The sequence below is a fragment of the Micropterus dolomieu genome, linkage group LG08 (genome assembly GCF_021292245.1).
Source record: "Micropterus dolomieu isolate WLL.071019.BEF.003 ecotype Adirondacks linkage group LG08, ASM2129224v1, whole genome shotgun sequence".
Classification (NCBI taxonomy): Eukaryota; Metazoa; Chordata; class Actinopteri; order Centrarchiformes; family Centrarchidae; genus Micropterus; species Micropterus dolomieu.
This window is the reverse complement of record NC_060157.1, coordinates 18,912,250-18,939,074: the sequence shown is the minus strand read 5'-3', so window position 1 is coordinate 18,939,074 and position 26,825 is coordinate 18,912,250. Positions and strand designations below refer to the sequence as shown.

The 26,825-nt window shown below is 41.5% G+C and overlaps 1 protein-coding gene across 1 annotated transcript in view; it reads left to right on the top strand.

Moving 5' to 3' along the window:
- The window catches only part of scn8aa (sodium channel, voltage gated, type VIII, alpha subunit a), a 44,669-nt gene that overhangs the window by 10,681 nt on the left and 7,163 nt on the right, over nucleotides 1-26,825 (top strand). Inside the window, exons 3-21 of the mRNA XM_046055590.1 lie at nucleotides 169-287; nucleotides 2,369-2,458; nucleotides 3,399-3,527; nucleotides 4,402-4,493; nucleotides 7,201-7,422; nucleotides 7,704-7,767; nucleotides 7,935-8,076; nucleotides 9,746-9,952; nucleotides 10,038-10,319; nucleotides 11,560-11,841; nucleotides 13,429-13,564; nucleotides 13,801-14,039; nucleotides 17,633-17,806; nucleotides 18,001-18,357; nucleotides 18,489-18,962; nucleotides 19,673-19,790; nucleotides 20,564-20,718; nucleotides 21,416-21,589; nucleotides 26,068-26,190. Of these exons, the coding sequence (XP_045911546.1) occupies nucleotides 169-287; nucleotides 2,369-2,458; nucleotides 3,399-3,527; nucleotides 4,402-4,493; nucleotides 7,201-7,422; nucleotides 7,704-7,767; nucleotides 7,935-8,076; nucleotides 9,746-9,952; nucleotides 10,038-10,319; nucleotides 11,560-11,841; nucleotides 13,429-13,564; nucleotides 13,801-14,039; nucleotides 17,633-17,806; nucleotides 18,001-18,357; nucleotides 18,489-18,962; nucleotides 19,673-19,790; nucleotides 20,564-20,718; nucleotides 21,416-21,589; nucleotides 26,068-26,190 (3,579 nt within the window). The remainder of the gene's footprint in view (nucleotides 1-168; nucleotides 288-2,368; nucleotides 2,459-3,398; nucleotides 3,528-4,401; nucleotides 4,494-7,200; nucleotides 7,423-7,703; nucleotides 7,768-7,934; nucleotides 8,077-9,745; nucleotides 9,953-10,037; nucleotides 10,320-11,559; nucleotides 11,842-13,428; nucleotides 13,565-13,800; nucleotides 14,040-17,632; nucleotides 17,807-18,000; nucleotides 18,358-18,488; nucleotides 18,963-19,672; nucleotides 19,791-20,563; nucleotides 20,719-21,415; nucleotides 21,590-26,067; nucleotides 26,191-26,825) is intronic.

Below are 26,825 nucleotides of genomic sequence, written 5' to 3'. Positions count from 1 at the left end.
ATGCTCACAATACACAAAATAAATTAGCATATTAGTTTCTGTATCAAATTCAGTTGCTTTTGTTAAATGTTCTTGATGATTGTGCATTTGCTGAAATAATATGTGTATTTTTATCTGATTGTTAATTGATTAATTCTCTCTTCCTCTGTGTTTTTCTTCTCTCCACAGACATTTATAGTGCTAAATAAAGGGAAGACAATCTTCCGTTTTAGTGCCACACCTGCCTTGTACTTCATAAGTCCTTTTAATCTGGTTAGGCGAATAGCTATTAAAATTTTGATACATTCATATCCTTTGAAATAGTGTCTTAACAGCAGAGACTAAAGGGTTTCATGTTCACATGTATTATTCATGATGATACGTTGTGTCTTTCTGCTCGTGTTGCTGTTGATGTTTCCTGTGACATAGGAGTATGAACAGACAATAGCCTATGATATGGAGTCTGGAGATGGCAACTATTAGCATGTCAGATTTAAGAAAATGATTTCTTTACATGAATAGCATTCAGGAAGCCATTTTATCATTGTAAGCAAAGGCTAGCACAAGTGATGAGTCATCCTTAACAGTAAACCAGGCTGGATCTTCTCAATAAGCCTATTAGGGTTTAACACTATGCCATCCATCTTAGCAGACAGAAGATTTGAAGGCAGTACCCCTCTTTGTATCTGTGTATCTGTGCATCAAATATTCATTCGCCATGTGACAATGAAAGTGATCCCCGATTAATGCTGGAATCCAACCAGCACATTTTCACTGGCTACAGTTAATGTAAGATATTTGACCAGCAACCAGCAAACCAAACATAGGCTACACTACACAGACACAAGCCTAAAAACGTACCCCACTGATTTAGCATTGCATTCCTATAACAATGTTGGACTCACAATGGACAGTTTAAAAAGTATAAAAGTTGATGCAGCAGAACTAGATATTCTTCTTCCTTGCTACAATAGGCAGTCTACATTGCCCACAATGCAACTTGAATGCTGACATCTGATTTGGAGATTTGGGTGTGTGATGCTAGGAGTGGCTAATGTGACCTCGAGCCGCTAGCCTCATGCACAGATGAGGAGTGGGCTACAGAGGTCTGGTGAATTCACTTCTCTTTAACTCCACAGATTTATTTTCATTTTCAAACTTGTAGGCTTCAGCCCCGACCATTTCCTTGATGTATAACATCATTGAAGTTCCCCTCAATGTCAAGTATTGACTAGAGTTCAAAATGTCATTATTGTTTCCGGCTAATATTTGGCTTTACAGCTCCCATTTTTAATTGAATGATAACAAATCTACTTTTGCCACAACCTGTCACAACTTGGGATCTTAAAGTCACAGTAAAATGGCAGTTAGTGTCTGTTAGGAGTGAAATGGAAAATATGATTATGGTATAATTAACGGGAGGGATTTGTTGGCCTCCACCCACACCTCCCTTGCTGGGGTTGTCAGATAGAGAGCAGGACAAGGGAGAAACACATCTCCTAGTATGATATTGCTCTGCTGGCAACTACGGCCCACAGCTATCTGATTGGATACATTTATGTAAATGCCCCTAAGTTCAGGATGAGTCATCTAAAAAAATTAACGGTTTTAAAGGAACAAAAAAGAGGAATTTTGATGTAAAAACACATACAGTATAGTTGACAGCGACCAAAAGACAAAACAATTAACACAGGGACACAGGAGTAGAACTTGGAAAAATTATTTTATATTAATATTTCATTATGTCTTTGAATATTTGAGAACATAATTTTTTTTTATTGAAAATTATAAAAATTTGTTAGTAAATTACATGTTCATTTGAAATACTATATGCAAAGCCATTATCTTATAAAGATGACTTTATTTCAGCTGAAATCATCTCAGTATATGGTAATATCACGTTAATTACTGAAATTACAAAAAAGTCTTTAAAATATATTATAGTTGCTTTCTCAACCTTCCACCATTAACAAAGGGCATTTGTTGACAGTGTGCAATGTAGGCCTTTCCCTTTTATAAATGATGTTGGATACATCTGAACTTGTAACAAAAGCTAAACTAAACTTTTTTTTAAATTCTGAACAATTTTGATTGTTGTTCTTTCCCCACGTTTACCTGATTTCCTCCCATTCTTAGCCACAAGCCACAGGGTTTAGACCTTTGCAATGAAACCTTTGCAGCTTTAAAACAAACTTGTATTTCCAATAAATATATACCATTTCAATATTTAATGGGTAAAATAATGGCCTTTGTGGTAGTGAACATACATAACCACCTTCTGTTAAGTGCTATGAGTAGTTGTTTTTGCATTGCTGTTTTACATTTCAATGATGTTTGATGTGGTTTATGATGTTTCTATAATCCGTATTTTCCTTAACCTGCTCCTCACTCTTTTCAGCATGATCATTATGTGTACTATTTTGACCAACTGTATATTCATGACCTTTAGTGATCCTCCCGAGTGGTCAAAACAAGTAGAGTAAGTACATATTCAATATTTTTAATTAAAATGCATGCTAAACAGTAGCCCCAGTTTGTGCCTGCGTATTACCATTACATTGGAGCGCAGCGTTAAGCATCCGATGTTACGATAAAGAGCTAACTTTGAATCTAGAACTTTGCGCTGTTCTAAAGATATTTCCTGAATCCTTAGACTCCTCTAACCATCTGGATGAAAAAACAATGTCCACTGCACAATATAACTGATTTTTAACTTTTCTTATTACCTAACCCAGTAAGCCCAAAATTACATATGTTTTGTAAAACACAAACTAAATATTAGCACTTTGGAAGGAAATATTAATATATGCCAATATGGCTGAAAATTAAATGTTTTGGTTTCCATTATACAAATTGAACAAGGACGTGTGTCATTTTTGGTTTTCCATCTTTGTTTGGATTAGGAAATACATGCAAAACTTTGATAAATCCCAATATATTTTTTCAGTCTTTGACCGCAGTTCTAAGGTTAGGCAAGTAGGGAAGTTATAGACACTGGGAACATAGATGCACTCCCATAAGCTAACACGCTGAACTCGGATAGTAAACATTATTGCTAAACATCCGCATGTTAACACTGTGTGCATGTTAGCATGGAGATGTTAACATTTAGCTCAAAGTATGGCTGTAGACTCTTATTTAAAGATGGCTGTGCATGCTAGCTTTGTGACTCAAATTTAATAGTAATACATGAGAGGCACAAACTGGGGCCAGCTAATTCCAGAGAATTCGTGTGCTTAGTTAAAAATAATATTTGGAAGAATTTACCTTACTTTATCATTCCAAATTTGTCCTGTGCTCTGCACTGATCTTTGTAATTTCCTGGGTGTTTCAAAAGCTAACAAGGGTGCAGACATTAAGGCATGAAGGAGCTTTGATCCAGCTTGAACTGATTCTGTCAACGCTTTTTTTCCTTTCAGGTACACATTCACAGGAATTTATACATTTGAGTCTCTTGTAAAAATCTGCGCGCGAGGATTCTGTATAGATGGGTTTACATTCCTCAGAGATCCATGGAACTGGCTGGATTTCATGGTCATATCGATGGCGTAAGTATTTCTCTTGTAGACTGTCAGTGAATGACAAAATGAAATCTTATGCACAAATATTGCCATTGTTTTGTTAAAGAGGGTGGGTTAAGAAAGTGAGCTTTCAGTGCTAGAGATGATTGTTCATCTTTCTGTCTTTCTTTCTTCTTCCTTTCTGTCTGTCTGATAAACCATCTTCTGTGTTTCCCCTATTGATCTGAGACTTCTCTGGTCTTTCTCTTTGGGAATTGAAGGTTTCCATCTGACACTCTGCGGCCTCCCTGACAACACCCACACCTCAGTCCCATTCATCCAATTTATCTTCCTCTTGTCATGTAACTCTCGCTCTCATTCACCCTTTCTCTCTCAATCTGCCAAAGTCTGCAACATTCAATTGAAGGCCCAGTGTGAGATTACATTTACAGATTTTCCTGCTTCTATATGAGCAAATACACACCCACAAATGATCAGCACCATGCGACATACATCTCCATTGTTTGCAGAGCTGTCCCATAGCCCATCTGTGTGTGAAGTTATCTTTTCACCTCATATATGCATGTAAATAACGAGCTGTTGTAACTGTGGTTTGATCCTGCAGGTATATAACAGAGTTTGTAAACCTAGGCAATGTCTCAGCTCTGCGCACGTTCAGGGTGTTGAGGGCATTGAAAACTATTTCTGTAATTCCAGGTAAGACAGGATGGGGCGGGGGACGGTGGGGCGGGGTCGGTGTTAGGTGTGTGTGTCTTTCTTTCCTTTTACCTTCCACCCTTCTCCTCAGTGGACAGGCTCTGTGAGTGGCGTCGTTTCCTCCTGGTTCGGTGGTGTTGTGCTCTTGGCGTGTGTGGTTTTTGTCATCGTGTTTGTTCTGTGTGTGATCCTTCCCCTATTTCAGATATATAACAGAGTTTGTGGACCTGGGCAATGTATCTGCGCTGAGAACATTCAGAGTTCTCCGAGCATTGAAAACTATCTCTGTCATTCCAGGTGAGACTCAGTTTAAACACTAAGGCTGATCCTCTCACCCTTTCTTTTCTACTCACTATTATTATGATTACGATTATGATTTAAGCAACAACAAAAGAATTGGAGACAACCATTTTTTGATTTATTTTTCCTCCAAAATTATCAAAAATGGTACTAATACATTTTTGATAGGCTTTGCAGTCTCCTCTAGGGCCCTCCAAAGTGTCTGCACTCTTTTCTGCCCCAGTAGCATTCTCATTATGAGGCTTGTTTCCAAGGCAGCTGTGTTTCTCTTCAGAAGTAGCTTTAACCCACTCCTTTCTTACTAGCTTTTTGAATAAGCAAATGCCTTGTTCTGTAGAAAATAATACTTTTGGAAGACATGTTAAGGAAGAAATCAGATCACTATACATGGTATTTATCACCTTAGTATAGTTTATAGCTTCTCAAATTTGCCAGAAATTCTAGTAGTTCTATTACAAAAATGAAAGTTGTTTTACTTGCTGAAATAAAAAAACAATTTTGTTGAATTGGAGAGGATTCCATGTTTTTGGGATCAAAAACAAACCTTGTAGATGATGTCCATATGAGAACTGGCATAGCTCTTAGAGAGATCCCACAGTATACACCTATGATTTATGTATGAAGACTGCCAAGCCTAGCTTGTGAACATATCTCTTATGCTGCATGATGCTTTCAGTCACTTGCTTTTACAATATTAGCCTACCTAAGAGCTTGGCTGACAAATGGCATTGGAAGTTTGATTTGCCCTCTTTTGTTTTTTAGTTTGATATTGATTTTTTTCTCTCTTTTTTATGACCTAAAAAGAAACAGTGTGCTCACATTGTAGAGGTTTGGGGACGCAGATAGGAGGCTTGAATGACCTCTTGACCTTTCTGAGTGACACTGACCACACATCTGTCTATCTGTCTATTGATAGAGGATGTAGAACAGATGTCGTGGTTACTCAAAAGAACTACTATGGATGGCTTTTTGACACAGTCATTTGGAAATATGAGAAAGGAAATCCTGTAAGTGCAAACAAAATGGGATTGTGTTATAATTAAACTGTAAATAAAAGAGTAGTGGGAAATACACTTATTTGCTTTCTGGCAGAAAGTTAGATGATGAAGATCGATACCACTCTCATGTCTGGAAGGTAAATATAAAGCAACCCTGAGTAGGCATCTAGCTTAGCTTAGAACAAAGACTGAAAACACAGGGAAACAGCTAGCCTGGCTCTGTCCAATGGTAACAAAATCTGCCCACCAGCACTTCACTAATCATCATGTTATACCTTGTCTATGCCCAAGATGTAGCATGTTAAGATGGTATGCTGATTTTGTTACCTCTGGACGGAGTGAGGCTAGCTGTTTCTCCCCACCAAAATGTGACTTAGCATAGCTCAGTAACAACTTCATAACTATAGTGGAGAACATTTTGTTTTTATAGTGTAGTTTTAGTCCAGCTGACAACGTTTCATGAGCAGTTGAGGGTATGGTTTGAGAAGATCTGAAGTTATGGGGGTATTTTAATATAATACCCTACTACAAGTGATATTTTAACATACTTACATATCTTCTCGTGTATTTCTAGATTCTAGTTATTTTAATTTAAATAGGAATAGCTCTTTGTTCTTCTTAATGGACTCTGTCAAGCTAATTGAGCTTTTACTAAGATTGTAAGGCTAAATTGAAACCATATTTTACAAGAAGACACAGTACAGCTGGTAATGCCCAGTGTACGTGTACGTGAGACCCAACAAAAAAGGGGGTGCGGGCCATCCTGCTTCCATGTATGTTCCATGAACGCTGCCAGAGGATGCCTGTCTGGAAGGTAAACCGATTTTGTCTTTAGTGAAAGTGTGGATGAGACAGACTGCAGGGTCATGGTATGGGGAGTTAGTGCTTTCCTTAATGACACCTTATACAAGACAGTTCAAGAAAGTGCCCACACTGGCACTGGCATTGAATTGCTCCTGTTCAGCCTTGGAGTTTAAATGACCTGCATGTGGTTTCCTGCCTCCCTGCCTGTGCCTTTGTTCTTCTCATGGCCCTCTTTGTGCTGCTGTGCTCTCTTCCTTATGGATTTCCTCTCACTTTTCTACAGTCTTCCCCCTCTTTCCACTTTGTCCATTATTAGCAAGGAAATACAAATTCCTTCTGTCAAAAAGACAGAAGCCATTTTGATTTGATTTCTATTAAAACAATGTTTTCTGTCTGGATGAATCTGGAAAGAGTGGGAAGGCTCCTAAATATTTCCTGTTTGTTTTGTTTCTAGAGATGTTATGTATGTAATCTGTCAGTTTTGTCCAAAATGTATTACTACCTTTAGCTAAAGTTATAAAATTCTTTAGTTTAAGTTTCATTCATATAAATTCCCGCTTTTGTTGCGATCAGGAAGCATACAAATATAACATATTAACATTTAGTTGTATTATAACATTCATAATTCAGTAATTCATATATAAAAAATGTCTTTCAATAGTTTAATTCAATTTAATACAAAAGCAGTACAGCGTTGCCATTACCAGATTTTTACCTAAACTGTGTTAAAACTGGATATTTCCTAGTGGTAGATCCCTTAAAGGGATTAGCATACAAGCAGTATTAGTTATATAAGATCATTTGTAATTGAAGTAGACACTCCAAAGATTCATACCTGCGGCATTAGCATCTTCTGCGTCACCTGCGTGGTTTATGTATGTGTGTGCGTGGCTGCCCTCCAGGCCTGAAGACCATTGTGGGCGCCCTGATCCAGTCTGTGAAGAAGCTTTCGGATGTGATGATCCTTACCGTCTTCTGCCTGAGCGTCTTTGCCCTCATCGGCCTCCAGCTCTTCATGGGCAACCTGCGCCACAAGTGCGTGATCTGGCCAATCAACAGCACCGAGAACTACCTGGCCAACGGCAGCAAGGGCTTCGACTGGAATGAGTACATCATGAACGAGAGTAAGTAGAGGCTAGGCTTCGGCAACGGTGAGCTGGCAGCGATCTAGGGGTATGAGTCAGCCCATATGCTGGAACGACAAAACAATATGTCATTTTGGCACTAGGTCGACAGAAGGAATTGGATGAAATGACCTGCGCTGAATTGAAAATGCATGAGAAACTGAAGTCAGAAATAGTTCTGAACGGATTTATAGAGCGTTGCGGAATAAACAACTGTTCTAGCTGCGACAGAATGTGAGCGAAATGACTCATTATGGCTGTTTTTGTTTTTTTGTCTTCAGCCAATTTCTACTTCCTGCCTGGCCAGTTGGACGCTCTTCTATGTGGGAACAGCTCTGACTCTGGGTGAGTTGCCTTCTCAGCCCTCCTCCAAATGCTGCTGATTCTACCAAGACCTGCTGTAGCTCTTCTCTCTGCTTGAAGTCAGATTACATTATAAGTAAATAGTGCTGAGTCGTTTTCGGGCTGAGTGCCCTTCACTCTCTCTCTCTCGCTCTTGTTCCACCCCTCAGCCGCTGCCCGGAGGGCTACACATGCATGAAAGCTGGGAGGAATCCAAACTACGGCTACACCAGTTTTGACAGCTTCGGCTGGGCCTTCCTGGCTCTCTTCCGACTCATGACACAGGACTTCTGGGAAAACCTTTACATGCTGGTAAACCTAATATGTCAAAAAGTTCAGCTTGTTCCACAGGAGGCATATACAACACATATAACACTCATTACTACTGCCTATAAAACTGCATATTGGTACTTAAATGGTTAATCGATTAAGTGACTGGTTGATCAGTAGAAAAGCAATATTTCCTGGTTCCAGCTACTCAAATGTGAAAATTTTAAGTCACTGTAAATTTAATATGTTTTGGCTTTAGACTGTTGGGCGAACTACAATTGATGTAAAATTGTTAAATTATACATGAGTCTAATATTTTGAAGTATCATAGTTTTATGCACACTGTAAGTTAAACCCAAAAGCCAAAAAGGACATTGAAAAGAGTAGCAGATATCCGTGTTGTCATGCTGGAACTGGTGGATCATTCTGCCGCGAGTTTTTCCCTCGCTCCCACTTTGACTTGCCTCATCTACAAACTGTAGCTAGGCCACGTCTGTCTTGTCTGTCAGCCTCTTCCACGCAAAGCCTCCACATTTGGAGGCTGAGTGGAACGGAGAAAGTATGAAATATTAACACCTCAGGATTACAGTATGGCCAATGAGGTACATGAGACCTGATGGGAGCATTCCATCTCATACTTCTATTTTTGCTCCTGTCTTTGAAATTCAGCCCCGAACTACAGGCTCTCACTGCTATGATGTAATTGTATCTTTAGATTAAATGGTTATGCAGCCGTGTTTAGGTCCGAGGTTGAATGTTCAAATGTTTAGAAATGAAATGAAATTGATGTGGCAGAGTAGAGAACGTAACACCATCCCCAGTATTGCCAATGATATTTTTTTACCTGCTCACATGAGATTCGGCGATGTGTGGGACTAAATGACAATGATTTTGACTCCTAATCAGTTGCTTCTCTTGTTGGAAATGTTACTGTAGATACACTTCCCAGCATTTCATGTCAACTTCATTCATAATTGATGTGTGAGGAAATTTCACTTCTCTATCCCAGGAAGCCCTCTCTTCTTTTTTTTTTGCTCCCTGAAGACAGTAGTTTGCCTTTAGAAGGGGAAACCAAAGGAGGCTGATGAGAGAGACAATTTTAATAAAAATGTAGGGCCCCATTTACTGGTTGATTTGTTAAACCCTGTACTAAAACTGTATTAAAATGAAGGTAGGCATCATGAACAAACATTAAGAAAACAGTTCTTTCCAGAACGTTCTCAGTTGTATTGCCGTGCCTCTGCAGCTCAGGCTCCTCACTTCCCATCTCCACTGGGGATAGCATCCGGATCTATACAAACTGTGCAGACTAAGAATAGATGTTATGGTCTATGTATTCGTGCATCATTGGATTAAATGAAAGTAGAGCTAATTCAGCGTATTAGTACTCATACCAGACAACAGACATTAAAATTTTGGTATGAAAGCTGTATATGTGTTGCATCTTTGAATCTACTGCCCAGAGGAAGCCTAAGACATTTATGCTAAGTTGATTTTTGCACCCAGAAATGCCCAATCAGGCCAATCTGCCCGTTCTCTTTTACTCAACATCAGCTGACTCTGTTTATTTCTGATGAGTCATTGTTAGAGATGAGCAGTGAGGTCGACACTGAGCTTGAATCTGGGGTTGAGGTTTTGTATCAGATGTCATGAGTGTCTCTGCTTCCCCCTATCACCCCCACCCCACCTCCTCTGCACTGCCTCCCAACAGACCCTGAGGGCGGCAGGGAAGACCTACATGATCTTCTTTGTGTTGGTGATCTTTGTGGGTTCGTTCTACTTGGTGAATCTGATCTTGGCTGTGGTGGCCATGGCCTATGAGGAGCAGAATCAGGCCACCATGGAAGAGGCTCTGCAGAAGGAGGAGGAATTCAAGGCCATGTTGGAGCAGCTCAAGAAACAGCAGGAAGATGCCCAGGTACCCCCTCTGCAGGATGGAGCACGAAATGATTCCCGAGTCATGTTAAATCAGTGTTGTGACTTCATTCATTCATTTTTTGCAGGCCGCTGCCATGGCAACCTCTGCGGGCACAGTGTCAGAGGATGCAGTAGAGGACGATGGAGGAGGGCGTCTGTCATGCAGTTCCTCTGAGATGTCAAAGCTCAGCTCCAAGAGTGCCAAAGAGCGGCGTAATCGTAAGAAAAAGTGGCGGCAGAAGGAGCAGGAGAAGGAGAAAGGCGACAGTGAGAAGTTTGTTAAGTCAGAGTCGGACGACGGCAGCAAGAGGAGCCGCTTCCGTTTCCCTGATAATCGCCTGGGTCGAAAGTCTTCCATTATGAACCAGGTGAGGAAAACAAGGCTAATGTCTGGGTGCCATTTCTTAGCATTGCTCAGTTTTTTTTGATAAGATTATTATAATGATTATTACGGTATTATTATTAATGGTTTTATGTGCAGATGATTTAGGAGTCACCGGACATTGTCTCTGGAAGTACATGTTGCTTTTGAGTATTTTTATCATTTGGGTAAACTGACCCTTTTTGATGCTCAGTGATAATTATTGGGTCCAACCCTAAAAGAGACCATATAAGACCATAACATTAGAGCCACGTCATTAAAAAAGAGATTTTTGTTGTGTTATCTCTATGAATAGAATCTAAATGTCAGTGAATAATGTAGCTGCAGCAGAGGTGTTTTTGTCTTTTTTTGACTGTCAGGGAAGGAATATAATAATATCAGAGTATTGCTACTGTACAGTGTGGTGTTGCACAAGCTTTTATACACAGGAGCATATATAGTGGCCAGAGATATAGAAACACAAGTCCAGGTCCTGAATTATTGACAGTGATTACATGAATGTTTTAAAGGGAGCAATTCTGCAGCTTTGTTTGGGCCTTAATCGGCTCTTATGATGTGTTCCTTGTTAAGAGTATCTGTTTATGTGAGTATATAAGAAGAAGAATACTGCCAGATACTTACATATTTACTTAAATATAATAAGTGTAGGATTTGGCTGAGACCTGCATGCATTTACAGCATTACTTAAATATAATAAGTGTAAGATAACGCACACTGGCTTGAGACAATTAAAAAACACACAATTGTTTTTTTGCTTTACATTCACCATCTGCACAGGCTGAGGATTGTTGTCAAAAAATGTGATTTCATGAGCTAGCATACCGTGTTCAACTACATAGCTGCTAATAATATTCGGATCAATACTACTGTAGCAGCTGCCCAGATTGATGTTTGTCATGACTCACGTTCCGCTGCCTGTATCTCTGTCCTGTGTGTGTGTGACCTTGACAGTGTACGATATCACTGACCTAATTATGTATTTCCCTCTTATTTATTAAGTCACATGATTCCTCCAGCAGAGTATGCCTCCACAGGGAGAAGTGTCCTGGTTGCATTAAATTTACCACACCCCACAGATGTTGCCTTTCATCATGACCTCCAGAACTGATGACAAAAAGCATAAAAATTATGGTGCAATCAGTTGTAATTCAGAAACATCCTACATCAGTCACAGAAATGTCTCCTTTCCATCTCCTCATTGCTCTTCCACCTCCTCCCCTCCTTAGTCCCTCCTTAGTATACCTGGCTCGCCTTTCCTGTCCCGCCACAACAGTAAGAGCAGCATCTTCAGTTTCAAAGGACGCGGCAAGGACGTGGGCTCGGAGAACGAATTTGCCGATGATGAGCACAGCACGGTGGAGGAGTGCGAGGAGCGTCGGGGCTCCCTCTTCAGCCCATATCGGCGGAACAGCTACAGCGGCTTCCACGGGAAGAGGAACAGCACGGTGGATTGCAACGGCGTGGTGTCACTCATCGGCCCTGGGCCCGGCGGACGCCTTCTGCCTGAGGTGAAAATAGATAAGGCAGCTACTGACGACAGTGTAAGGAAGTCAATGAGTAGACCTATCTAGGCATGGCCCCCACTACTCGTCCGTTCCTTTTCTTTCTTGCTCTCTATCCTCTACTCTGTCATCTTTGCAAGTCCGTATGTATCTCTTGGCTAAGCGCTCGCGCCTCCCCTCCCCCAGCCCCTGCAGTGTATGCTGCCCTCCGACAGTAGGCAAAGGATGGAGAAAAAAGTTTATTTCACAGTAAATATACAATAGCCAACCCTGCATCTGATAGGTTAGTGAAACTGGGTCTATCAGTGACTTCCAGGCAATTTTGTTGTTTGATTTGAACGATGAATGTCAATGTTTTGAATGTTCATTTCAAATTATATATTTACATGCACCATAATCACACTTTCACACAGGCACCAATAAGACAAGATTCTATTATTCTCCTACATCCCCATTGGCTCATAACATTTTGGCACATACTGTATATCAAAGCCTGATTAATATTTAATACACAACTTCATTTGTGGAATGTCATCAAGTTCCTGTTGAACACACCCTGTTAACAAACAGCAAATAATGACGAGTTAACATGCTCCAGTGTGTTGATGTGTTCCTCCTCCAGGCATCCAGGTCCTCTGCTAGCCTGTGTGGGTAGATCTACAGTAGGAGGCGGGGGAAACAGAGGGGACCAGCACTAGAGAGCCCCAGACATTTTTATCTGCTTCCCTAATACACTGTTAATATCCCCAAGCAGATACACAAGTAACACACACCATCCTATCAGGCCTTAATAATATAATTTAAGAATAAATGGAGGGCTGCTGTCCTTGTCTGTCTTTACCTTTCTCTGTTTTCCAAACTCTCCCTGGTCAACATTAGTGAATTAGTTGTGTCTCATTCTAGTTAGCATGGTAGACTTAAACCCTAAATTAAAAACAAGCATGACATAGACAGTAGAACAGTGGCTATGGTGTCTGTAATTTCGTCTCCTTCTCTTTGACTTGGAGCATGCCCATGCATGACAACTGGATGGATCTGAACTACCTGCCTCCATACGATCTCTTTACAATGCTCTTGACTTGATGGTTGCAATATAAGTTTTATGGTTTCAAAGTAGGAAGATACAATAGCAGTGATTTGCAAGTAACATTAAAATGGCCAAATTTTGGGAGACATTTTGTAAAATAACCTAATGATTATATTGCAATGGCAGCAAAGCCTCCATTATTGCATGACAGGACTGAAAATGCATTCATGCAGAAGCAGTTCCCCTGCACAATATCTCACAATCCATTTATTATTTAATCGGGATGAGCTAATTACATTCAAACACAATTAGGTCAAGTAGCCCTAGACCACTGCTCCCACTTTGGCTGAGACCTGCATGCATTTACAGCATACACACATCTTCCTTGAAACCAGCATTGAGATAGAAAATAAACATGAAACATGCCCCCGACCAAAAATCTGATCTTCAACTACTTTTTCCTGCCAATGCTGTTGTGCACTTCCCTCTGCCGGCCACCGGTGGTGATGTGGGATGGTGTTCATGTCCTCTCCATGGGTGCTTGATTCTTCCTCTCCTCCTGACAGCCGACTACTGAGGTTGAGGTGAAGAAGAAGCTGTCGGGCTCCCTGATGGTGTCTGTGGACCAGCTCAATACCTCCTTTGGGCGGAAAGAGCGGGCCAACAGTGTCATGAGCGTCATTACCAACACACTAGTGGAGGGTACTGCCACTTTAACCCAGCTATTTAACCTGCTATCTCATTATTCTTTAACTAGGGCTGCTCTCATTGGTTGATTAGTTTGACATGAATTTCCTGCTTATCTGCTTTGCATATCCAAAAGTACCAGATACATACAATGCATACAATTTTGTCTATCATTTGATACCATTGCATGCGGTATGCTCAAGCACGCAAGTATGTTTGGTTTTGATGTGTGATCCGCGCTATGTCTTCAGAACTCGAGGAGTCTCAGCGCAAGTGTCCGCCATGCTGGTATAAGTTTTCTAACACATTCCTGATCTGGGAGTGCTCCCCCGCGTGGATTAAGATCAAGGAGATTGTGAACCTGATAGTCATGGACCCCTTCGTGGACTTAGCTATCACCATCTGTATCGTCCTCAACACCCTCTTCATGGCCATGGAGCACTACCCCATGACCACCGACTTTGAAGACATGCTGTCTGTAGGCAATCTGGTGAGTGACAATCTTTTTGTTTCATTTATTTTCATCTGTTTCACCGGTTAAGAATCTCCTCTGCTTCTTCCTTGCAACTCACAGGGAGGTGTTATTTTTGGGACCGTAATTGGCAGCTCTTTCATTGCTGATTCAGTGTTGAAAGGAAAAAAAATGTCTAACCCCCCTGCTGCTTCTGTGTATCCATGCAATTCTCATTTCTTCGCACACACGCACATACATTTTCCCATTCTTCTTCTTCTTCTTCTTCTTCTTCTTCTTCATCTATTTCTCTCCTCTGGTTGAGTAGAGTTGCTGTTTGCTTCCTGGGTCCAGCCTGCCTCTCTGCTGGTTGGCTGACTGGAGGGAGGCCTACATTAATATTTCATGGAGCCTGATCGATGAGCTCCTCTAAAATGGTGTCTGAGTCATGGCTCAGATAACTCAATCCAGCCACTTTCACGAGTGGCATGTTTAGGGAAACTGAGCTTGTTTTTTTTCTTTTCAGTATCATATGTTGTGTCAGCGTCCCGATGTGTCACAAATGACACATTTACATTTACTCATTTGGCAGACGCTTTTATCCAAATCGACTTACATATGAGAAACAACATACAATCATCAACAGAGCAACAAATACAGCACGAGATCTACAACCGACAATACATATTAACAAAAGCAGCATAAATACTAGTAAGCGCTAATGGCACACATCGCATCAATGGGGTAAATACCTAGGGAAAGAAGTAAGAGTTAAGTGCAATCAATACAAGACAATTGTAGGGGATAGAAGAAGAAGAGCATAGGAAGTGCATGTTAGATGTTAGGAGGTTGTTAGAGGTGTTATAAGAGGAAGTGTTCTCAGAAGAGATGAGTTTTCAAGAGCTTCTTGAAGTTAGAGAGGGACGCCCATGCTCTGATGGCGTGTGGTAGCTCCTTCCACCATCGTGGTGTCACATATGCCAACAGCCGGGACTGGGATTGCTTTGTGTGAAGTGATGGCAAAGCTGACCAGGGCAGGAATAGAATGGTTGATTTTGAGAGATTCAGCAGACAAGTTTATGGGTGGAGGAGGTGGAAGAGGATTTAGTAGCGTTTTAAAAGTGGAAAATAATTTCCTTGAGTCAGTGACACGGCTAACTCTGTCATTATAAAACGCAGTTTTGGCAGCACTGATGCTTGTTGAGAAGGAGGACAGGAGCAGTTGGTAGCCCTTAAGGTGGGCAGGGTCTTTGGTTTTTCGCCATTTTCTTTCAGCGGCTCTGAGATCACTATGGAGCCCACGGATGGTATCAGTTAGCCATGGGTGGGACTGGTTCGGGCGGGCAGGCTTGGTGGATAGAGGACACAGGCTATACAGGCACGAGCTCAGTGTAGAGCAAAGAGATTGTGCGGCATCATTGACCTTGAGTGAGGAAAGTGTGTTGAGGGAAGGTGGAGCGGATGCTACCACTGAGGCAAAGTGAGTGAGGTTACGGAGGTTGTGGTGATGTGAGACAAATGGTGCTGGAACAATGGGCTGTTCCTGTAGGCATACTGTGAACTGAATGAAAAAGTGGTCAGACATGTGTAGAGGAATGACAGTTAGGCACTCGGTGGGACAGTTTCGGACAAGAACGAGGTCAGGCACCTTGCCAGCTTTGTGGGTCGGGGGCTGAGAACCCGAGTTAGATCAAAGGTCTGAATCAGAGACAGGAAGTCTGTTGAGTTTGATTTGTCCAAGCGAATGTTCATGTCACCGAGGACAAGTAATGGACAGTCATGATCTGGGATTTCAAGAGTAATTGTTGGACAGCGCAGCGGGGGTAGCGGTGTTTTCTGGTTTGATCCAGGTCTCAGTGAGCGCCAGTAGCCCAAGAGATAATGCGTTAGCATAAGTAGTGATAAAGTCAGCTTTGTTGACTGCAGACTGGCAGTTCCATGACCCAACAGAGAAGTAAACAGATGTGGGCGGTGTCTGTTTTAAAGGCTTGAGGAGTGCCTTATTTCTGTGCCTAGTGGTACGATACCTCTTGTGTGCACTGGAGACAAGAGGAATAGTATGGTAGCACATGGTCTGAGTGTAGTTGTAACCGGCAGCTTTAGGTGAGTAGGTGTGCTTAAGAAAAGTAAAAAAGCTACTCTTGTAGGTGGCCTTGCTCGGTGGACTCGCATAGGAAGACTCGCTGCTCTTTACCCAAGTAGGTCTCCACACAAGGAGCTGACGCTGACGCTTCAGTAATAGGTTTCAGTGAAGTAGTGTGAGTCTAATTGCATACAGGTGTTGTGCATTCAGACTGATTACACCCAGCTGAGATTGCCCTCCGGATTACCGGATCATTGGATTTCAGTCGGTGGGACACATACCCAGTTGTTTGAGCTCGCTCAGCCGGCCTTCAGATTCTAGTAGAATGCTCAGGCAAAAGTCTAATAAAGATGAACCACTCACTGTATGTGTGTGTGTGTGTGTGTGTGTGTGTGTTGGCACACATAAATGTGGAAAGGCATTAATTTACAATTGAAACATCATATTTACCACTTCTGCTACAGAATAATTTACCGGAAAAAGGCCAGAAAATGGGTGGTACAGGTTAAACTTTTTAGGCCACCTTGATGCAATATGAGTCACCATCTTACACACAGAGACACGCGCGCACACACACACACACACACACACACACACACACGTTCCATTGTGCGTATAATCATTATGTGGTTTCTGTGATTGAGGATAACCCTCCATTATTTATTAGAACAGAAGTGCCATTTAATCTTTGCTGAATACAGAACAGCTGACGCAAACACACACACGTACACACACAGCCTTGTGTCAATATCTTCGTGGGGACCCGTCATTGACATAATGCATTCCCTTGCCCTATACCCTAACCTTAACCATCACAACTACATGCCTAACCTTAACCCTTACCCTACCCTTACCGTAATCTAATGCTAACCTGAACCCTAAAACCAAATCTTGACCCTCAAAAAGCTCTTTAAACTTGTGGGTCCAGCATTTTAATCCCTATAAATCTGTCGGACCCCACAAGTGTAGTGCAATCCTGGTTTTTAGACCCCAAGAATATAGGTAGGTAGATACATTTTGTCACAATATAACAGGTTATAGAGTGAAATTGAGTTTGTAACTCCCTTCTGCTACGTAGCAGAAAATATACATTAAAATAGAAGCAATTATAAAAATGGTAAACAGAAATAAACTATATTCAATGGAGCAGTGCTGGGGATGAATTTGAGCTTAAAAGTCTGATAGCTTGGGGGAAAAAGCTGCTCTGCAGTCTGGTGGTGCGATTGCAGAAACTTCTATATCTCTTTCCAATATACTAATATATAATATATAATATAGTAAAACAAGCCCACACACACATTAACTAGATATGCTGCCTCTTTAAATTATTGGATGTATCCTTCTAGTAATTCATTAATTTGCAGTTACCATCGGGGTTATTTGTAATGTGATTTTTCTTAAACATCTGTGATGCACAACTCATATGATGGGTCAGATCAAATATCACACATTTCACCACCCATCATGCTTCACATTCTCATGTGTTCTGTGAAACATGGTGTTGAGCCAAATCCATATTTTCAAGTGTGTTCTCTTTCTTACCTGCCAGGTGTTCACGGGGATCTTTGCTGGGGAGATGCTTTTCAAGCTGGTGGCTATGGATCCGTACTACTACTTCCAGGAGGCCTGGAACTGTTTTGATGGTTTCATTGTGACGCTGAGTTTAGTGGAGCTGGCTCTGGCTGACGTTGAGGGCCTCTCAGTCCTACGGTCGTTCCGATTGGTAAATACTCATTTTAGATCCTTGCTAATGAAAACCAAATAGAGATAGCATGTGGAGTTAGCATGTTAGCATCTGGAATACGCTTTGATGTTTATGCTGTTTTTACTTCACTGAAGTGAAGCAGCAAGTTAGTAAAGCTAAAATGCTGTGACTAAACCATATCCCTCCCATTCTTTCCACCCAACCCACTTCAGCTGAGAGTGTTTAAGCTAGCCAAGTCATGGCCCACCCTCAACATGCTGATCAAGATCATTGGTAACTCGGTGGGAGCCTTGGGGAACCTGACTCTGGTGCTGGCCATCATCGTCTTCATCTTTGCTGTGGTGGGCATGCAGCTGTTTGGCAAGAGCTACAAAGACTGTGTGTGTAAAATCGCTGCTGACTGTGAGCTGCCCCGCTGGCACATGAATGATTTCTTCCACTCCTTCCTGATCGTCTTCCGGGTGCTGTGCGGTGAGTGGATCGAGACCATGTGGGACTGCATGGAGGTGGCAGGCCAGGGCATGTGCCTCATCGTCTTCATGATGGTCATGGTCATCGGTAATCTCGTGGTGAGTGTCCAGACTGGTGGGGTGGACGGGGTTTTTCAGAGAAAGCCATCTTTAAAGAATTATAATGTGGTCAGAGATTGAACAATCAGGACTCAACATCCAGTAACTGATTTTCTATTCTGTGTCCAAAGGTGTTGAACCTGTTCCTTGCCTTGCTGCTGAGCTCATTCAGCGCTGACAACTTGGCTGCGACGGATGACGACGGTGAGCCCAATAACCTGCAGATCTCCGTCATGCGCATCAAGATAGGCATTGCGTGGATAAAAGCGAAGGTGGCGATACTGGTGGCCAGTCTGCTGAAGAAACCACCGATGGAGGACGAGCAGAAGCCTTTGGATGACATGTATGACAAGAAGCTGAACTGCATTGCTAACCACACCGGGGTGGACATCAACCGTGACCTGGACTATGCCAAGAATGGGAACGGCACCACCAGCGGTATTGGCAGCAGCGTGGGCAAGTATATGATTGATGAGGACCACATGTCGTTCATCCACAACCCGAACCTGACTGTCTGCGTGCCCATAGCTGTGGGGGAGTCTGACTTTGAGAACCTCAACACAGAGGACTTCAGCAGCGAGTCGGACAATGAGAACAGCAAAGAGGTCAGTGAGAGGAGTGCATTATCCATTTGTTGTAATTCATCACATAAACTGGTATTCAGGCTGGAAATGACAAAACAATGACTGGAATCTGCAGCACACATAACAATAAAACTACATTTTTAAAGCAAATTATTTAAATTTTTAACTTTTAGAATATCAACATGTAAATATTGGGATGCTCCATGTGTTCTTGTTTTTGTTGTTTATAGTCCTCAGCTACTCTACACCGTGCCATTTCCTCTCTCAGGACATTAAAACCATGGCTGTTTAGACACTAACATAACTCCATTACTCAGCAGGGTCATCTAGATTGGCTGGAGCAGGCAGGCAATGGGGGATGAAATGGATATCTACTGACGTATGTCTTTTGACGAAATGTATTTATAAGACTTTCAGAGCAGATGATCTGCCATTTTATATTCCACATCAGTGTTCATGTGGGTGATATGTGATTGTTATGGTGTCCATCTCAATACGGAAAGAAACCTCTGTGATCAAATAGCCTAGTACTTAGTTTAGTTAGTTAGTTTTTTTTCCTTTTAGAGATTGAGCCAAAGCAATTTGGAAATAACGTGAAATGTACATTTCCCGACAGGTTCCAGAAGGCTTCATGAGTTCAGCTTTCCTCATCATAAGCAATTCCTTAATATAATTCCGTTTCCTTGCATGTTTATTTGTACGTTTGTGCTCATACGTCTACATCTCTGCAGCTGGATGACACCAGCTCATCAGAGGGCAGCACCATCGACATCAAGCCAGATGTGGAGGAGGTGGTGGTGGTGGAGGCGGTTGAGGAATACATGGAACCAGAGGCGTGTTGGACAGATGGTGAGACCACTTCTCCCACTGCACCCATTTCCTCTACTCCACAGCACAGAGACTCCCCTGGGCTGAGTGGAAATGATAGGGCAGTGGGGGGAAGGACAATTCCATTATGAAGGATCACTCACCCATGGAGACTCTTAATCTATTTATCAGTCTATCTGACAGTCTGTCTGTCTATCTGTCTATTATGCTTACATAATTGCAGATAACTTTAGAGATCATTATGTATTTGTCAAACCTAAAAAAATTATTCAGTAATAGAAATCATGAATATAGGTAGTTATCAGACAAACATGTGGGTTTTTAATCTGTGTACAGTTAGATGGTACAGTATGAGCAGTGAAATTAACATAGCTCAATTGAATTCCTGTTTGTCAATGGGATCTAGTGGCAGCCCGTCTCAAAAGTAGGAAAATTCCCTTCTTCTTCATCTTCTAATGACGGATGACTGCTCAAACTGAATTCTAATAGGTGTGTAAAATCTTTGCCAAGACAAGAAAACAAAAAATTGAGGCAAATAATAAAAAATATTTAACACTTAGCATTGGAGAAGTTGTGGCTTAGAGGTGTTGCTACTTGATCCCAGAAACATACATGATTTGAACTAAGCTATTGTTAACTTATTCATTCCACTATCAAAAACAACATTCATGCAGAGGTATAAAAAGGGCTTCCAATCTGGATAAGCCGAGCAGAACACTGGACTGTAACCTGCCATTAAAACTTTGTCTTATTTAACTATATTTAATGTCGTCTCTCCTCCTGTGTGTCCTCAGCTTGTGTGGCCAAGTATAAGTGCTGTTATCTTGACATCACTGTGGGTTGGGGGAAGAAATGGTGGTGGTTGAGAAAAACCTGCTACCTGATTGTGGAGCACAACTGGTTTGAGACCCTCATCATCTTCATGATTCTCCTCAGTAGCGGCGCCCTGGTAAGGAGGCCCGTGGTGGCATGTTGCATCCTCTGCAAACACAGAACAACAGACTCTGCAGTTACATGAAAATTTTAAAACACAACAACAGCAAGAAAAGCTTAAGTATAAATAAAAAATTTAATTTAATTTATATAGTGCCAAATCATTACAGAAGTTGTCTCATTGCACATTGTATATTAACCTCTAAATGAAACACGTTAACTGAAAATCCAATCAAGATGATGATTAAATAAAGATGACTCATTAAAAATAAAGGTACTTCACAGGGACCAGTGTATGTTTACAGTATGTCAGTGAGGAGGTAAAACAAGTCGATCAATGGCGCAGTCAGTTTGGTTGCACAGTTTCAGAGCTGCTGGGCTGGGGGAGGGGCCAGGCACGCCTGTGATTAATGGACTGTACCATTTATCAAACAGGGGATCTATTCCTGGGGATGGAGTGGGGCCTCATTCTCAAGAATGTCAACTGTTACTAAAATAAGAGGAAAGACTGCTGCGAATCCACATTAGCCATGGAGTAATTTATAATATTTCACACGGAACAGATTTTTTTTTAAATCTAGTAAATCACTGTTAGTGATCAGCAATGAGCGGGCTGTAGTGGTGTATACAATTCCATTAGTGGAATCATAAATCATGAGGTGTAATATTTTCCTTCGCTTCTTGGCTGATGTATGTTTCCTGTTTCTCCACAGGCCTTTGAGGATGTGTACATCGAGCAGAGGAAGACCATTCGGATCATTTTGGAGTATGCCGACAGGGTTTTCACCTACATCTTCATCCTGGAGATGTTGCTGAAGTGGGTCGCCTATGGTTTTGTGAAGTATTTCACCAATGCCTGGTGTTGGCTGGACTTCTTCATTGTGGATGTAAGTCCACCTCTTGTTTCAGCTATCGTGTCTATCTAGACCAGAGCAGAAGAGCAGTTACTTGGTCCTCAACCACACCCTGGTCCAACAGCAACACACCAGCATAAAGATAGATACAGTCTATTAAACAGCATAGCTAATGCTAATTTCTGCTGTTGTTACCGTACCTGTAAATAATACAATAATTAGTCTTTTGCCTCATTAGATCATTATGAACCACATCAAATGCACTACATATATTACTTACATACAGGATATGAAGTTTTTATAATTCTATTTATGTGTTACCCCTATTGTTGTCTGTTGGGTGTGGTTAGGTTTGAAAAGTCAGGCTATTAATAAAATATCCGCTTCATGGTATGTATTAGGTGAGAGGGCATGTTGTTTACAGTGAAGACACCTCTGTATTTAATTTACTCATGCAACAAGGGCAGTGTTTTACAAGACTGCATTGCAGTCTGTCCATTTCAAGGCCACACATGCCAGTCACCTTTTACAAATCTATCAAGCAACCATCCCTATTTTTACCTGGTTTATCACTCTGAGATGCTTGAATATGTACAACAATTATATGCTTGTGAATTGAAACACTACACTACGCAACTATTTAAGCATGGATAGTAGCACAAATTAGAATCAGTCAATACAAAAAAAAACATATTCAAGTCATACTCAGAGCAATGGGACGTGTCAAAGATGTGTCTCTGTAAAGCTGTCTTTGCCTGTGTCTCTGACCTGTAAGATGTTTGATATGTGCCTTTGTCCTCTCTCTCTCTCTGTGTACTTTTCTGCTCCTTGTGTCAGTCAAGATTGAAAGACCAGAACGGGGAATGTTCTTACGTCTATTCTTTGGTAGTTACAGATAATGACAAAGATAACGTCTTATTTTGTTTGTTTTTAAGACGACTTAACCTTAGATTGTGATGACATGAATTTCCGATGGGTTGGGAGAAGTGAGAGGGATCATTTTAATGGCTAGAAGCTTAAAGCTTTTGAATTTTACATAAATGTTGGATCAAAGAGTAATCTGAGTGGCAGAATTGGATAGACTAAGAAATTCCTTGACTTCTGACTTTCTCCTTGAACTAACCACCTCTCCGCAGTGTCCAACACCTCAGCCAATACCTGTGAATGGACTCCTATCAATGGCCAGAGGTTGCCATGTTGGTTCATTATAAGCTCCTGTATCCCAGACCCCTGCAGCAAACATACATTTATTACATACCATAGATAATGCAACTTTTTAATCCAACATTCTACATTTATGCATTTATACATTTTAGAAGTTGTACGGCTTAAAACTACACAGAAGTATACAAAGACTTCCTAAGCATTCAGTACACAGCTATCTTTAAACCCTACATTCAGGGTTGACACATACAGCACACACAGAGCTTGTAGCAATTATGACGATGCCACACTGTACTGATTCTGGATATTGCCATTGTAGACTCCCTTCCCTGTAGGTGTGTTGTCCAGCCCAACACTTGGGACTGTGCAGGCTGCCACGTTTCCCAAGTTGTGAACATGTTACAAAGAGTGACATCCCTTCTCCCGCCCTTTCCCCGTCCTCCTTTTATTCCCTCTTGAAAGTGTAACCTCAGGAATGTGGTGATATTGTGCTGAGATGTAATGATGGTGGGTGACAGGCAGCCGGCGGTAAGTTTGGTCTTCACTAGCGCTCCCCCTGTTCACAAAAAAAAGACTTGTGCTTGATGAGTCTGGGTTGTGTTGTGGCCTGACTGTGCCTCTGCTGTCCTGTGTTGTGGGGTGAAACCATTGCCATGGACTCAGAAAGGGGGGGGCACCATCATTAGACCGGCCTGTATTTTTCTCTGAGAGTGGATGTGCCTGACTCTTTGTGTGAGTGTGTTCCTCCTCATTTCCCTTGTGTTGCTGTATCTTTCTGTTACCCATTTGATTTGTGTTTTTCAGATTTTCATTACAAGAATGCGTTTGTGTTATATTATGGATTGGCTAAAAATGGCTCTGGGCATAAGATATGTTAAATAGTTAAGTGTTTTGTTAAATCAGTTAAGAAATACACTTTGCAGCATTATTAATGGAGAACCCAGTCAGATATTTGCAATAAGTGAAGTAGTATATTTTTAACATTTTGCTTACATTGTAGGAATAAGAATAGTTATTTATGTTATAGTAGTTGTGTAAATAGCTAATGCAGGAAATTCTTGATACTGAGGTGTGTGAGTGTGAGGATGATAGGTGTCATACTCCATTCATCTTTCTTTTTCACTCAGATTACTATCATTGTTTTGTTGTGTTTTTTTCCCCCTTTGTTTTTAGTTTGTTTTATTTCTGTTTGGTTTGTGCTGTCGTCATCATGGGATCACAGCCCCAGATGTCATTGGCCTTGCCTTGCAGAGCTCTGTGAGAAGGACGTTGAGGCGCTGAGGTCACTACCACACAGCTGGCCCAGCAGGGGGCCAGAGGCCAGGCACCCCAAAGGGGGGCTCTTCAAGGGGTCAGGCTGAAGGTGACAATTACCCCAAACACCGTAGTGTAGATCAAGGCAAAATCTTTATTTTACTGTCTCCCCACCAGAACAGCAGCTAACTTATTCAAGAGATATGGTTATTGATTTAAATAGGGGCTTTGTGCCAAAGAGTAAGTACAGAGTCTAAATAAAGGCCCTGTCCAGTACATCCTGGATCCGATGTTGGACATGGTCCAACACTCATATATACAGTAGGAAATCTCAGTCCATGCTTATCTGCTGTTCTTTCCATAGTTTTGATGCATACCACCCTTAAATGGTTGAAAGGTTGGTCTTTTGTAATCTATGTTGATGATGTCATCAGTCAAAATGAAGATTTTGCCTGTTACAAACCTCCCTCCGTGACTTTGGTAAGCTTTGGATGTTGTGTACTTCTTGCGGTGAGTTTGACCGGTTGGTGTCGGTGGCTGGTTGGAGGTGCTTTCACATGTGTTCACTGTTGATATTTTTCCTTGTTTGTAAGGAACTGGTCCTCCCCCTTGTTGCAGTCCTCCCAGCATCCAGACCGTGAAAATTGCAAAAAATAAAAAGACTTCATACAATTCCTGTGACCATGTACTAATTCTTGAACAAACAATTTTCTCTCAATTTGACTGAATTTATAAGACTTTGAGCCTAGATTTCAATACAGACGCCCACTCCTGCATTTTACATCTAGAATAATCTGCATTCAGCCAAAGAATCCTTCTTTACAAAGCGTCCCTGTGCAGCAGACAGCCTGTAATGGCTGCCCTAGCACACTTGAGGTGACTTCATCATGGCTAAGTCATTCCTGCACTTCTCACCAGCCCTCAAAGAACATTAGTGCAGCTTATTGACCACATTCCCCATCGTCCATTTCCTCCCTTGTTAACGATGCAATACTGAATATGTGTTAAGCTTAGATGGCCCAAAGCCATAGGGGATTCACAATAACCAAACCATAACTCAAGCCACTTTGTCTACATTTACATCACGGCGATAAGAGTTCTGTACATTTACGATATTGCTGTGAATGACTGCATATACAGTTTTTGTGAAATAATGACATAATTTAAGATTTCTTTGGCTGCTTTGCCTTGGTGGCTGCTGTTGGACGTGAGAGGGGCTGCACCGGTTTCTTTGAGGTTGTGTGCTGTTATTGTTAACCGTTTGTTAACTGTGTGTAACTCGACTATACTCTGTGTACTTTTGTCCTTTCAGTGCCATCCAGTGCTAATAACTATATCCAGTCTGCCCCTTAACCTCCATCCCTGTTTCTTGTGCGTGGTTCATGTGACTGTGGCTCTCCTATTTGACTCTAATTGCTGTGTGACATTTGATTTGATGTCTGAGAAAGAAAATGGCAAAATGACACACTTGTACATGTTTACTTGTATTCTTTCTCTTAGGTTCCGTTAGTTTGTCTGTCTTAAATTATATGGGATTTTATGCCTCAGCCCAAGAGCGACAAGGAGAGACAATGTTAGAGGGGCAAGGGTAAGGCTCTCAAGTCTGTTGGGTTTTTATCAGCTTCTACAGGGTAACCTCTCTCCTTCCCTCCCTCCCCAACTCCTCTTCCTCTGCTCTGCCCAGTCCCTTCGCTTGTATCTTTACTAAATCATGTAGCACTCTTTTCTGCCTAATTTACACGCTATATGAGTCTTATGTCTCTATCTCCTCTCTTTCTCTCTCAACCACAAATTTCTTTGCAGGTACAAAGGACTTTTCACATCTCCTCAACTGCCCCAAAATAACTGACAAACAATCCCTATGGCCTACTGCTACTAAAAATACTACGCACATAAAACCTATACTAAACATTGACCTTCTCTCTCAGTGTATATACATGTATAAATGCAATATTATACATGCATATACATGCATAGATTTATGTGTGTATGTTAAGCAACTCTCCACCTATGCCAGGGTCGTCTCTCTTCCCTAGTGAATATTCTCACTTCTAACAGTTTGGAACCTCTTTTGCTTCTCTGTTTTTGTGTAGGTGTCTATAGTCAGCCTTGTAGCTAATGCGCTGGGCTACTCCGATCTAGGGCCCATTAAATCACTCAGGACACTAAGGGCCTTGAGACCCCTCAGAGCCTTGTCACGTTTTGAAGGGATGAGGGTAAGATCCAAAGCTAAGCAGCTGATCCTTCCGCATGCCCATTCAACAGTTTAAAGCATGCTAGAACTGATCTAAAAACAAACTAAGAGGACAAAAAAAGAACTCCAAAACATTGGGGGATTGTTTTTAAAACCAGGAAATGAAAGCCAAGAAGTCACCTTTCCATGCGCAATCCTGTACCATGCCTTTGTTAGAGCGAAAGAACAAACAAATAAGTCATGATGCAGCTGGGAGACTGAGTAAAGTAACAGTAACGTTGTATTGCCAGCAGAACAACATGCATTTGAATTGAATTCCTTAAACAAACAAACAAAAAAATCTACATACAAATTGATTTGTTTCGTAATAAAAATGATCCAAAGAGCAACAGAAATGCTTTTTCACAAAGCTGCCTCATCACATAAGTGATAAACAAGAAATTCTGATTTCTTTGTATCTTCTTGATTGGCCAAAGTGAATGTGAAATTGATCAAAGCTAACCAAACTTACACACCATCTCATAGAGCATTCAAATGAACAATTAGCTCTTCATTTGGCCTGATTCTCAACCACTGCTTTTAATTGAGAACCCCCCCCCCCCCCCCCCCCCCCCCCCCCCCCCCCCCCCCCCCCCCCCCCCCCCCCCCCCCCCCCCC